This window comes from Hibiscus syriacus, unplaced genomic scaffold, assembly GCF_006381635.1.
Source record: "Hibiscus syriacus cultivar Baekdansim isolate YM2019G1 unplaced genomic scaffold, ASM638163v2 tig00111769_pilon, whole genome shotgun sequence".
NCBI classification, from domain to species: Eukaryota; Viridiplantae; Streptophyta; class Magnoliopsida; order Malvales; family Malvaceae; genus Hibiscus; species Hibiscus syriacus.
This window is the reverse complement of record NW_024063172.1, coordinates 52610-66563: the sequence shown is the minus strand read 5'-3', so window position 1 is coordinate 66563 and position 13954 is coordinate 52610. Positions and strand designations below refer to the sequence as shown.

Here is a 13954-nt window from a genome sequence, read left to right as displayed (position 1 = left end):
TTTCGGTACTACGTAATTTTCAGTTGTCTTAAATTAAGAAAGTTGTAAGTTAAATTAAAAGGTAACATAACGATCCAAATTTCTTACCTCAGATTGATTTGAAATTATCCTTAAACGAGTTCAGAAATGTGTTAGAGAGGACAAAAAGAAAAAAAATATAGGGAAAGAAAAGAAATAGAGAGAATAACATGAATACAAAAAGCTAAAATAAAAAAGAAAGGAAATATTGAAAATAGAAAAATGAATAAGTAAATACATAAGCAAATGAAATAATGAAAATAGTGATATGATCAATCGATAAATAAAAGACAAGAATAAAAGAAAGAAATAACACTGAACACCAAGAACATATAAATAAAATAAAGGTAAAGAAAATAGTAATAAAAAATAAGAACCAATAAAAATATATACATATATAATATAAAGTAAATAAAATCAGAAAAAACTAATTAATATAATAATAGACGTATAAATAAAATACTAATAGTATACACACACACACACACACACACACACACACACACACATATATATATATATAATGATATAAAAAATTCAAACAAAGATAATTAGAATATACATATAACAATAATAAGTTCATAAATAAAATATTTGAAATATATATATATATATATATATATATATATATATATATATATATATAACAAAACAACTAAGGAAAATAATAGGAAAATACAAAAAAATAAAAAATAAAAAATAATAACAAAAAATAGAAAACAAAAAAATAAGAAAACGTAGAAAGTAAAATAAGAGGTATAATTAAATATATATATATATATATATAACAATAATAATACTAATAATAAATATAATAAAAAAAGAAAAAATGTATATATATAAGAATAATATAAGAGGATTAATACCTATCTACATTCTTTTGAAAGTTCTGACAGTGAAATTCTGGGTCCTTACACTAGCAATGATATGAAAGACTTACAAGACACTATCCAAGATATTCTCCTTCAAGATCATCCTTTCTTTGGGCCAACTTTCTCATAGAGCAATAAACAACAAGATTCATATCTTGCTAGGAAACTTGATAGGGTCCTTGTTAATTCTTATTGGGTCAGCTCATTTCCTAAATCTTTTGTGGAATCTCTTGCACCAGGGCCCTCTGATCATTGTATGGCCCTTGTTTGGTTCAATAAAGATTCCCTCACTAATCACCCCAAACCTTTTAAATATTTTTAACTTTTGGACCAAACATCCTAGGTTCCTTCCTGAAATTCAGAGCTTCTGGCAACAACCTACTCAAGGAAATCCTATGATGGTACTTTTCCTCAAATTAAAAAATCTCAAGACTTGTATGAGGAATTTGAACAAGGATTGTTACAGCAACATTTCTCTTAGAGTAAAGGAAAGGAAAGCTGAACTTGAACAAATTCAACTCTCTACTCTCAACAGAACTACTTCTATCGAATCCGAGCTTACTATCCAGAGTGAACTTTCTTCCCTTGAACAAGCTGAAAACATGTTCTTAAAACAGAAGGCCAAAATTCAATGGCTTAAAGAGGGGGACAAATGCTCTAAATACTTTCACTCTGTCATTGCCTCAAAAAACAAGAGAGACACAATTAGAGTCCTAGTGAATGATCAAGGCAATATGCTTGAAGATTTTGATGACATGGCCTTTGAAGTTAGTCACTTTTTCAAAAATCAATTAGGACATGCTGATCAGAATATTATAAGCAGCGACCCTCAAACTCTAAAAAATCTGCTACAAGTTAATATGTCTTCTGAAGCTATAGCAGATTTGGATAGAAGCATCACTGATGAGGAGATTAATGATGCTTTCTTTAGCTAAGGAAACAATAAGGCTCCTGGCCCTGATGGTTTTACGCCATGTTTCTTTAAATCAACATGGTCTGTGGTTGGTGAGGATGTGATAAAAGCTGTAAAATACTTCTTCCATAGCTCTGTTATTTTACCAGCTTTCAACTCTACTATTATTGCCTTGGTTCCTAAGATAAATAATCCTAACAAGGTTACTGATTATAGACCCATCTCCTGCTGCTCTGTGGTTTATAAGGCTATAACTAAAATAATTGTCAAGAGGCTGACAACCTTACTTCCTGATATAATTACCCTTAATCAAACAGCCTTTGTTCAGGGAAGAAATATTATTGACAATACTCTCCTAGCCCAAGAACTAGTTAGAGGCTATGGAAGAAAGTCTATTTCTCCAAGGTGTGCTATCAAGATAGACCTCCAAAAAGCTTTTAACTCCCTTGACTGGGGATTCATTTCTTCTATCCTTAAAGCCATTGAACTACCTCCAAAATTCATTTCTTGGATTGAAGCTTGCTATTCTGGACCAAGATATTCAATTTCCCTTAATGGTTCTTTAATTGGCTATTTCAAAGGGGAAAGAGGTCTAAGACAAGGTGACCCATCATCTCTCATTCTTTTCGTTCTAGCAATGAACGTTCTTTCAAAACTTCTGAATCTTGTTGCTGCCAGAGGTTTATTCGGGTATCACCCAAAATGTAAAACAATTGGGCTTACCCACCTTACATTCGCAGATGATCTCCTTATTTTTTGCAAAGGAAATTTAGAATCTATTGTTGGTGTTATTTTTGTTCTCAATAAATTTTATGATTTCTCTGGGCTTCAACTTAATGTGGCAAAATCTGAAATTTTTGCTGTTGGAATTTCTCCTAGGAATCTTGAAATCATTAACATCTCTACTGGTTTCAAATTTGGTTTTCTTCCAGTGAGATATCTTGGAGTTCCTCTAGTCTCTCGAAAACTTACTGCTAAGGATTGTTCTTCCCTTATTGAAAAAATCAGATTAAGGATCCACCAATGGTCTGGGAAGCATTTAAGCTATGTTGGTTGGTTAGAACTTGTTAAAACTGTCCTACAAAACATTGCAAACTTTTGGTGTAGACAGTTCATGCTGCCCCAATCTGTTATCAACAGAGTTAATCAGCTTTGCTCAAGATACCTTTGGAAAGGCTCTGACACATCAGCCTATGGAGCAAGAGTTAACTGGTCTTTAATCTGTAGACCCAAATCTGAAGGAGGGTTAGGCTTAAAAGACTTGAAAACGTGGAACAAAGTCTGCATGATGAAACTTATTCGTAATCTCCTTGCTGGTCAAGGTTCTTTATAGGTTGCATGGACTCTTTTCAATGTGATCAAGACTAATGATTTTAGTCACATGTCTCCAACTGCTTCTACAAGTTATTCCTTCAAAAGACTGTTGAAGCTAAGAAATGAGGCCATCCCTATTATTAATGCAGGAGTTACGAATACCAAACTAATCTGAGAAGAGACTTGACTCAAGCATGAAAAAGTTGCATGGCATAAACTTCTTTGGTTTCCTCTTCATATCCCTAAATTCAATATTATTACTTGGTTAGCAATCCTTGATCGGCTCCCTACTAGGGAAAGACTTCTACGAATGGGAATCACCAATTCTGGATATTGTATCCTTTGCAATGATGCTCTTGAAACAAGAAACCATTTATTTGCCGAATGTTCTATGGTTACTACTCTTTGGAATGGTATCTTAATGTTATCTCACTTGTCTTTACCTAATATATCATGGGAAAGCAAACTTGTTTGGGCTTCCTCAATATGGAAAGGTAAATCTCTTCCAACTTCCATCATGAAGATTGCTTGGAGTACTTTCATTTACAAGGTTAGGGAGAAAAGGAATAAGCGTATCTTCCAAATAAAGTCTCGAACTGTTGAAGATTTGCTTGATTCAATTAAAGAGATAGTGGGTGCTCAACTTAGAAGTAGAGAACTCAATAGACTTGATAATTTTAATATGCTTCTTTGTCGCTGTTAGAGCATAGGCTAACCATTTTTGTTATATATAGTTTTCTTTGTTCTTTGTATGGGATTTTGTATTGACTCGTTTTGGATAATAAAATTTTCTGCTTATCCAAAAAAAACAAAATTTAGAGGCCAATTTAAAAGGATTTCAAGGTGGAATCGGAACAAAGGGGGGCAGAATGAAAGATTGGAAACACGAAGGACCAAAATCGGATTAAACCCATATTCGTTCAAAAACACGCGAGTCAAGGGCTTCGGGTCGGGTAAGTGCGCGGGTCCAACGGGTCCAGCCCAGTTTCCAGAAAATGGCCATCGGCCGCCCCCACGTTGCCTCGTCGTTCTGCCGCTCATCGGCGGCAAAATTATATATTTTTTTAAAATCTAGAAATCGTTTTATTCTTTTTTCAAAACCAAAAACGTTTTTTTTCAAAAACAAAGCCTCGAGGGCTAGATCTGGAAATAAGGTTTAAAAAAAGGGCCTTGTTTTGCTTTATCGGCCAAAAATGATTCTTTGGGGTTCAAGTCAAACCAAAGATGACGAAACAACGATGCTACACCAACATGCAAGCCAAGATCACACCAAGCCGATGGTAAAAAGAAAAATATACCTTTATTTGCTCCGAAACTTGTTACAAAAATGTCTATGATACCCTCGTATATGTTGGTATTTTCGTGGTATTTCTTTGTTATAACTCTCTGTGTACCGTGTAAACTCTCTCTGAGTGTTTCACTTTGATTATAACACTGACACTTGTTATTTGTTTCTTGCGCTGGATATTTCGGGCTGTTGTGGATGTCGTGAAAACCGGTGGCGTGGGCGAGGAAAAGGCGTGCGAGATGAGGAGTCCTCGGTCAAAGGACTTGTGGCGCTGAGGAGTGAAGGTTTGCTAGGGTTTCTGGAAATCCCACGTGTTTGGGCTCACACATTTGGGTCTGGTGCAGTTGGGCCTCGTGTAGTCCGATTTTGGGCCTGATACAGAAACAAAACAAATGTAAATTTGTTAGTTTAATAATATAATAATAATATATATGTGTAATATATATAATATATGTTTTAAACAAAAGCGTGTCTACAAAATTATACACTTTTCTTTATCTAGGTGTTTAAATTTTTTCGGTCAATTTAGGTTTCTAACGTTATAAATATTACCATTTAAATACCTACAGCGTAATGACAATTAAAACTCAATCAACCAATAAGTATTTGACATGTCACTTAATTTTTTATTTTCTTTAATCTTTTAAAAGGTAAAATTCATAAATTTTCCACACACAAAAAAGTCAACTTTTTCTGTTTTTCATAAAATACCCCAAGACCTTCGTTTCATCGCCAAACACCACCACCACCACTAGCAATCATCTACTCACTCTCTGATAACTCGTTCATTGACTTCTCACCCATCGATTGGGATGGATGTGTGTTACAATTAAGAGATTTAGAGTTTGAATTTAGAAATTTGAGTTTATGGATTTGGGAGGTTTGAAGCTATGATCGATGGCCGTCAATGGGTAGGTAAACAACGATGGGGCAACAATGATAGTGGACGACTGACTGACGGGATAGATGTTTTGGGATTAAAGATTTTATTTTTTGAGATTTTAAAATATTTTAGGGTTTTTTAAAATAATAATAATTTTAAGTTTTTTTAAATAATTTTTAAAAAAATATAAACACTCCTCATATAGTTTTTTGAGTGGTTGACAGAATTTCTTTAATCTTTTTTACTGTTGACGGTTGAGACACCTAAATAACAACATTATTAACATTAAGCACTTAATTTGACCGAAAAAGTTTACACATATATAGTTTAGTCACTTTTTATATTAAGCCAATTATTTATTGTTAAGCCGCAAACTCTCAAAAGTCAACGAAAACAACAAAACGATGAGAGATTGGTTGGTTCAAACTGTAGCAAATCCATCATGAGGGGGGTGTTTTCATCATTTCATGTTTTGGGGTACTAAAGTAGCTAAAATCAAAAGAAGAAGGGTTTCACAAAGCGTGTAGAAATTGTCACCTTGGTTGTTGCATGCATGGTCAAATATTTGTGCACAAAATTAGCTCCAAATTTCAATAATATTTTTGTACTTCATCTCTTCTTTTGTTGGGTAAACAAATATAGCAAAACACTAGTCTTAATCATTTTAAATACAACAGAAAAAAATAATATGGTTAATAAAATTAACATTATTAACATGTTATATGCCAACAATATAAAAAAACGTGATAATTATTATTTTAAGGATTTTTTAGAAATATTTTAATTTTTTGAATTTTTAATAGTTTTAAAGAAAAAAATTAATGTTAGTGAATCGGGTGCTATTACGTCACTAAATTTTAATATATTTATACAATTAAAAACTCTTTATTATTATTATGGGTAAAGTACACTAAATGGTCCCCTGACTATAGGACACTGCTTTGTTTAGTCCTCCGACTATTAAAAGTTACAAAATGATTTATCGACTATAGGCTAGTGTTTTGTTGAGTCTCCGGCTATCAAAAGTTACAAATATAGTCAATCTACTATAGGCTATTACTTTGTTGAGTCCTCCAACTATCAAAAGGTACAAAACGGTCACCCGATTATTCATATATTTCAAACTCGTCTTTTTTGTTAAAAAAATTAATGTTAACTTATTAACTCATATATAATAAAATTTGATCTCAGAATCTCAAATGACTATAATATCTTAGCCAGCATATTAACATCCAGCTCAGACAACCGTCAAATTTTTTTTAACAAAAAAGATGAGTTTGGAATAAATGAATAATAGGGTGACCGTTTAGTAACTTTAATAGTTAAGGGATTCAACAAAACAACACCCTATAATCGATGGATCATTTTATAACTTTTATAACCGGGAACTCAAGAAAGCAGTGCCCTATAATCGATAGACAATTTATGTAATTTACCCTATTATTTTTCGGATAAGAGCTCATTTAAGATATGATTCAACTAAAGACCTACTATTTTTTTATGCATGCGAAGTTAGGAAAAGTGTTGAATATATATATATATGACGCCGAGGATAAGCAAGATTCAAGGAAAGCCATTCACTATCCTACAACTCACATTCCTTCAACTGATTTTAATGTGATTAGTTTTTCATATTAATTAATAATTATTTAGTTTTATCATCCGTTCAATAGTCTGAAAAATGTTCCAATCTCGTGAATGTTTGGAAATCCTTCATATTTTATGGATTTATAATACAAGAAAATGCGAAAACAAAATAGCACAAATCACCCATGAACTTTGATACATCATTCAATGTGGTACACGTACCATTGATGTCATTTTACTTAATAGGTCATGTATACTTCACGTAATATTTTTATAGTTTTTTTTTTAGATTTTATAATTTTAAATTATTCATAAATGTGATGTATAAGATAAATAGTGTTATATAAGCGCATAGATTATCATGCCTATGAGTGTTGGCATAAGTGGTTGGAATTCATAAATTAGAGCTTATAAGATCAAGTTCGATTCTTATTTCTATGTAAATCTCAATTGAGTCTTATGTATGCTCTGACCCTAGACTGGTGGAGCCATCCTGATTTAAAATTTTACTTTTTCTTTTGATAAATATAGAGTGAATATAAAGTAGTTTTTGTTCAAAGATTTTCAATGGATTAGTAATAAACGTTCATACTCTTGCATATGTGATGCTCGAACCTATGACCTTAAGAGATAACAACGAATTTCTTAACCGATTATTCACTTTTTCTGTTGCATTAGAAATAAATACTCCTTGCAAAATAATAAATAAAATTTAAAATGTTGCTTAATTATAGATACCATTTCGGTTGAGTGAACCCGGATTAATTCAATTCAGCCGGCCTCAGGGCCTGAGCTTTTATGAATGAAGCGAATTTGTTACTTCAAACATAATAGAGTTAATTCTTAGAAGGTCCTCACATTATGATCATCATTCTAAATTGATCTTAAAATATTTTATATCAATCATCAAATTACAATTTTGTTTTAAATTATTCCTTAAACTTTAAAATATTTTATATCTATCTTTAAACTATCAAGATCATTCCATTTTGATCCTTCTATTAACGTGTCATTATTTATATTGGCTAAAAATAATATATTTTTGAAGGTCACATGTTGATCTCCTAAGACCTTCAAAAGTAGATTAAATTTTATTAACTCGTAAATTTAATGAAACATTAACATAATGATCAAAATAGAATGATATTGATAGTTTGGGGATTGACATAGAATATTTTAAAATTTATAGATTGTTATAAAATACTTTAAAGTTTAGAGATCAATTTAAAACATGACTCATAGTTTAAAGATCTCATGTGCAATTATCTCAATATAATATTCTACTTTTATGATGCATGAGTTCCATATTCTTCTTTAAATTTTCTTTTCCCATTTTCAACCCTAATCAAATAAGGTCATAAATATTCATTGCTCAACACTTAAATAAGAGACAATGATTTATATCCAAACTCATAATCCTATGAATATTACAATAGTAATAACACCAGTTAAGTTAATGTTTTATTTTTTTTTAATTTCTTTTTCTTAATTAACTATTAATTTCTAATTAATTCAAATCGAGTTTTATGAAGATCTATCATAGGATGACTCTTAACCTTGTGGTCGTTGGATCGAGTCCCACGGTGGGCAATTCATAATTCTGACTGCCGAAGGTCCCCCATGGAAGTTGCTCTCAACCTGACGTTGGGGGCAGTCTACTATCCTATCTCCCCCTTACCCCATTACATATGTGAATATGGTTAGCTAATTTTTTTTATCATAGGATGACTCTCTCAACCCAATTATCTCCCATCTCAATTGATAGGATTTAAACTCTTAACTTAACCTTAAAAATTCTAGGACTTTGTCCCATTTTTTATGTCCTTTTTAATATTTTTATAAAATATATTATATTTTCAATATTTATAAGAAGCAATCTATTCTATAAAACTAAAAGTCCTTTTAAACAGAATTAGCTTATAAAAAATGAGTAAACTACATAAATAGTCACTTTCGTTTGAGTTTTATAAACTCATGGTCACTAAATTCAAAAAAAATATAAGTTTTGATCACTTACGTTACCGTTTTATTAAATTTTGGTCACTGAGACGTTAACTGTCATAAGTTGAATTAAGTGACATGTTAGTAAACAAAAAAAAAAATATTAAACCCTTGAACTTTAAATAAATTACTAATCATAAGTCTTTCTATAAACCCAAAATAATTCAGGCATAAAATATCAATTTATCCTTTTTTTTCCATATGTTTTATTTCTCAAACATATCTTCTTCACGGCTTCATCTCTGAAATATATTATATTTCCAATATTTATAAGAAACAAACTATTTTATGAAACTAAAAGTTGTTTAAAATAGAATTTGCTTATAAAAAATATATATCTACCGGTGGGTGCATAAATATTAATGATTATTATCATATCTAACAGCCATGTGAAGAGAGAGGAAATGGATACCAATTTCGTATCCTTTTAGTTGAATCTTGTTCGGAGTCAACATTCCATTCATTTTCCATGGCCGTGATTGGCGCACACGTTATTTAGTAGCACCGAAATTCTATTTTTTTTTAAAAAAAATAGAAGCTATTGTATTGGAAATTAAATTGAATTAAACCCTTAAATGATGATATGCTTTTTAATATTACTTCTTTAAAATTAGGTAATACACAAATGGTCATTGTCTATAGAGTGTAACTTTGTTGAGTCTCATGACTATTAAAAATTATAAAACGGATCATCTACTATATGATGTTATTTTGTTGAGTCCACCGACTATTAAAAGTTATAAAATGATCATTTGACAATTCATATGTTCTAAACACGTCCTTTTTTTGTTTATTTAAAAATTGGCAAGTTGTACGTTAACATATTGACTGTAATATGATAAAATCTGATCTTAGAATCATTTTAGTTATATTTTATGAATCAACTCTTTGTTTATATTATGTCGCCGAACCAATACTTGAAAGCAACGACAATGCCAATAAATATAATTCAAAATGATGTTATCGTATCTCAGTCAATAGGTTAACGTCTAGCTCAGACGACCATCAATTTTTTAACGAAAAGGGGTGAGTTTGGAATATATAAATAGTTGGTTGAATATTTTGTAACTTTTAATAGTCGATGGACACAACAAAACAACATATAATTGGTAGATTATTTTATAACTTTTAATAGTTGAGAGACTAAAATAAGTAACGCCCTATAACTGGGGGACCATTTGTGTATTTTATACTTTAAAAAAATTATCATTTGATTCAATCCAACAAATGTTAATAATAAATAAAAAAAAGTATATTTATTAAGCTTAATGAAAACAATTTGATTAATGCCGCAAATTCAGCAGGAACTGTGACATTCTGCACCCCCTCCCAATTCCACCGTAATATCTGACGTGGCATTATCCCAGGGCTATAATAGTGAAATTGTACTTATTCAACCGCGGTGAAATGGAGTGGGGGACAGTTAGTGGCGGTTAGGTGACTTATTATGTTATTTGGTTAAAGTAAACCTACTCATAAGTCGTATCATAACACGCCAATGTTTAATATATTAGGTTTCAAACGGCGTCGTTTTGTCTTTCTTTTATTATTACCCCATTTTAGTATCTGTTTTCTTTTGCTCGTGGCTCTATAAAAGCCGTTTTCTTGGAGCTTGTACTCTGTGTCTCCCCCTGCTTCTCCTTCTTTCTCCATTATTTGGCCCTTTTCTCTATCTCAGTTTTCCCTGTTTTCCTGGTTGCCTGTTTGGATAGTGAGAAAGTTGCAATGACAGTTCCCAAGAAATGGATTTTCGCTTCTTTAGCTGTTCTGCTTTTGCTTATTGCTGGAGCAACGGCCACTGTACGGACAAACGGAGCTTCCAGGTCTCCCTCCCTCTCTCTTCATCTCTGCTTTAAGTCTTTCTCTCTGTAAATGTTTTTCTCAGGTAAAATTTTCTTTTTGTATTGGGTTTGAGGTTTTGTCCCTCGAAAATTGTAAACTAAATTATGTCATGTTGTAGAGAAATACAATCCAAATTATATAGAATTTTCATTGTGTAGATCTTGAAAAAATCCCATGGAAAGTTAGCCGTTTGTCTCACGAGAATAGTTTTCATTCTAATAATTTCATTACCAAATAGTTTGAATCTCAAATTTTCATTTATTTTTATAGCAATGTGGAGTCGGAGAAGCATCGGAGCTCAACAATGGCAGCTAGGTGCAGAGCTTAAACACTAGCTTTTTTTATCTTCATTTTCACTTTTGCCAATTTTGGTGCCGTTACTATTTTCCATGATCTCAGCCGTTAGTTTTGTCTCCTTGGTTCGTCTTGTGGTTAGACTTAGACCGTTGGATCCTGATCTGTTTATAAGAACGATCCAAGCGGTAAAGATCCACATAGTATTAAACGATCGTTATCGAAATGTTTTTTAAGGTCGTTGTGTCACCGCAAACCGCATCACGTCGTAATGCCAGCAACAGCCGCAACCACCTCGTCAACCAGAATCACAATTCAATACTACAGATCCAGATCCTTATACCATAACCGTTTACTCAGATTGCTTCTTTCATTGTTCCGTTAGTTAACCCGCAGAAGTACTTCTGAGTCCTCCTGTAAAGGAAAAACGACAAGGGCATTTTAGGCATTTCACAAAATCCCGCTGACCGACCGGCCGACAGGTCGGGCGGTGGTTTCTGTTTCTCCATTGAAATGCTTTTGCAACAGTTTTGAAGGACAGTGGAGCGGAGTCGAACCTTTTTTAGCAGTGTACTTGTTGTTCATCCATAGTGTAGCTTTGTACTCGCTTTTGACAAGTGACTCGTGCACTTTTACAGATTTTATTTTATATAAACGTACTGAAAATTAATAATTTAGAGTTGGGTTGGGATTTCAGGCATGCCATGGATGATCCAGATGCCGTTGCAGCCGAGGTCCAGGCCAGTATCGACATGTGAGTATATCTAATTTGTAGTAAAATGTTTGAGTTTCTACGAGAGTAGAGAAATACATTTTAAGAGTTACAAAGTCTATCCAATCCCACGCTAATGCTATCATTTCACTACACGTGCTTGAAGGTACAATGCCTCCTATTCGAAGAAATGCCCTAATGATAAACTTTTTAGCTTTATTAACCCACTAAACTTTCATTGCATCACATGACTATAATTTTATCTTCCTTGGTTCTCCCATAAAAATAATGACACCCCGCTTTCCTATCTTTTATTTAGTGTACATTCAAGCTCGAGTGAAAGTATGAATCAAATTCAAACGATTTTAGTTATTAGAAAATTATTGTTATTCATTGATATTTTAGATCTGACTGCATAAATACAAAGGTATATGAGTGTTTAATATCAAGTGATTAAAAATATTCAAACATATATTATATTATATTTACCCTAGACTAGTAAAAAAAGCCCAAGTGAAATTTTTTATCCGTTTTATTGCTGTTTAAAAGGACAAGCTAAAAGAGATGAACTGTCCTTTTTGGTTAAAATGAAAAGAACAGCATTTCCTAGCCGTTATTCTGACCTATTATCCTGTACAAATAGCATAAATTCTACTGTACCCTACCTTTACAATTGGGATTCTAAGGTGAAGCTGCTGTTATGGAAGTTACCCCAACCGACAATCATTTACAAAAACTTCCAATAGTGTAAAATCAGAGACGCTAATAATTTTGGTTACAGACTGGAATTCTTAGACCGTGACAAATTATAATGTTTTAATGCTTGTTGCTGTTAACATTCAATAATCTTAATGGAAATGATGACAGGAATATTCGAAATGTGACTGAGAGGAGGGAGTTGGGGTACTTTTCCTGCGGAACCGGTAACCCCATTGATGATTGTTGGCGTTGTGACCCCAACTGGCAAAAGAACCGGAAGAGACTCGCCGACTGCAGCATCGGTTTCGGAAGGAATGCGATCGGTGGGCGTGATGGACGCTTCTATGTCGTCACTGATCCTAATGATGATGACCCTGTTAACCCTAAGCCCGGGACCTTGCGTCACGCTGTGATCCAGGAGCAGCCCCTATGGATTGTGTTCAAGAGGGACATGGTTATCAAGTTGAAACAGGAGTTGCTTGTCAACAGCTTCAAGACCATCGATGGTCGTGGGGTGAATGTCCATATCGCTAACGGGGCATGCATCACCATCCAGTTCGTTACCAATGTGATTGTTCATGGTCTCCATATTCATGACTGTAAGCCCACTGGCAATGCCATGGTGAGAAGCTCACCCTCTCACTTTGGGTGGAGGACGATGGCCGACGGAGATGCGATTTCCATCTTCGGCTCGAGTCACATCTGGGTCGACCACAATTCTCTCTCGAACTGTGCCGATGGTCTTGTCGATGCTGTCATGGGCTCGACTGCCATTACCATCTCCAACAACCACATGACCCACCACAACGAGGTGATGTTGCTGGGCCACAGTGACTCGTACACAAGGGACAAGCAGATGCAAGTGACCATTGCGTACAACCATTTTGGAGAGGGGCTTGTACAGAGAATGCCAAGGTGCAGGCATGGGTATTTCCATGTGGTAAACAACGATTACACTCACTGGGAAATGTATGCAATTGGTGGAAGTGCAAATCCAACCATAAACAGCCAGGGTAATAGATACGCAGCTCCGAGGAACCCATTCGCAAAGGAGGTAACCAAGAGAGTGGATACAGCTCAAGGCAAGTGGAAAGGCTGGAACTGGAGGTCTGAAGGCGACCTGCTACTTAATGGTGCATATTTCACCCCATCTGGTGCTGGAGCCTCCGCCAGCTATGCCAGGGCCTCAAGCTTGGGGGCCAAGTCCTCCTCCATGATCAGGGCCATGACTTCCAATGCCGGCGCTCTACCCTGCCGCCGAGGCAGGCAATGCTAGTTACTACCCAATCCACATTTTAAGATCACTTTGCATCATTAAAAGCACTACCAACCAACTAAATATCCATATTTCCTATCTACCTGCATCATCACACAGTTTTATAGTGTACATTTATATTTTTTTTGCTTTTGGGTTTATAGCTGAATTTTTATTTTATTGTTTTCAAACAAATGATATAAATGTCAAAAGTTTGGAGTTATTGAAAGGCTTTGTTACTGGATGATGCAAAAGTCAATAGCAGTGATGTTTTTA

General features: G+C 33.7%; 1 protein-coding gene across 2 annotated transcripts; it reads left to right on the top strand.

Moving 5' to 3' along the window:
- The first annotated feature begins 10498 nt into the window (after positions 1 to 10498).
- Positions 10499 to 13901, top strand: LOC120169502 (probable pectate lyase 1). 2 transcript variants are annotated; one of them, XM_039177630.1, is made up of 4 exons: positions 10499 to 10699; positions 10989 to 11033; positions 11710 to 11766; positions 12592 to 13901. In XM_039177630.1, the coding sequence occupies exons 1-4, from the start codon at positions 10602 to 10604 to the stop codon at positions 13697 to 13699; spliced, it is 1308 nt and encodes a 435-aa protein (XP_039033561.1). In that variant the 5' UTR covers positions 10499 to 10601; the 3' UTR covers positions 13700 to 13901. The 2 variants fall into 2 exon arrangements, with proteins under 2 accessions (XP_039033561.1, XP_039033562.1); XM_039177631.1 differs by lacking the exon at positions 10989 to 11033.
- Positions 13902 to 13954: the final 53 nt, after the last annotated feature.

Bases quoted from the DNA above. Each gene is read 5' to 3' on its own strand.
- LOC120169502 (XM_039177630.1), top strand. From the start codon at position 10,602: ATGACAGTTCCCAAGAAATGGATTTTCGCTTCTTTAGCTGTTCTGCTT. The intron at 10,700-10,988 runs GTCTCCCTCCCT...TTATTTTTATAG, and splicing joins CGGACAAACGGAGCTTCCAG to CAATGTGGAGTCGGAGAAGC. The intron at 11,767-12,591 runs GTGAGTATATCT...AAATGATGACAG, and splicing joins GTCCAGGCCAGTATCGACAT to GAATATTCGAAATGTGACTG.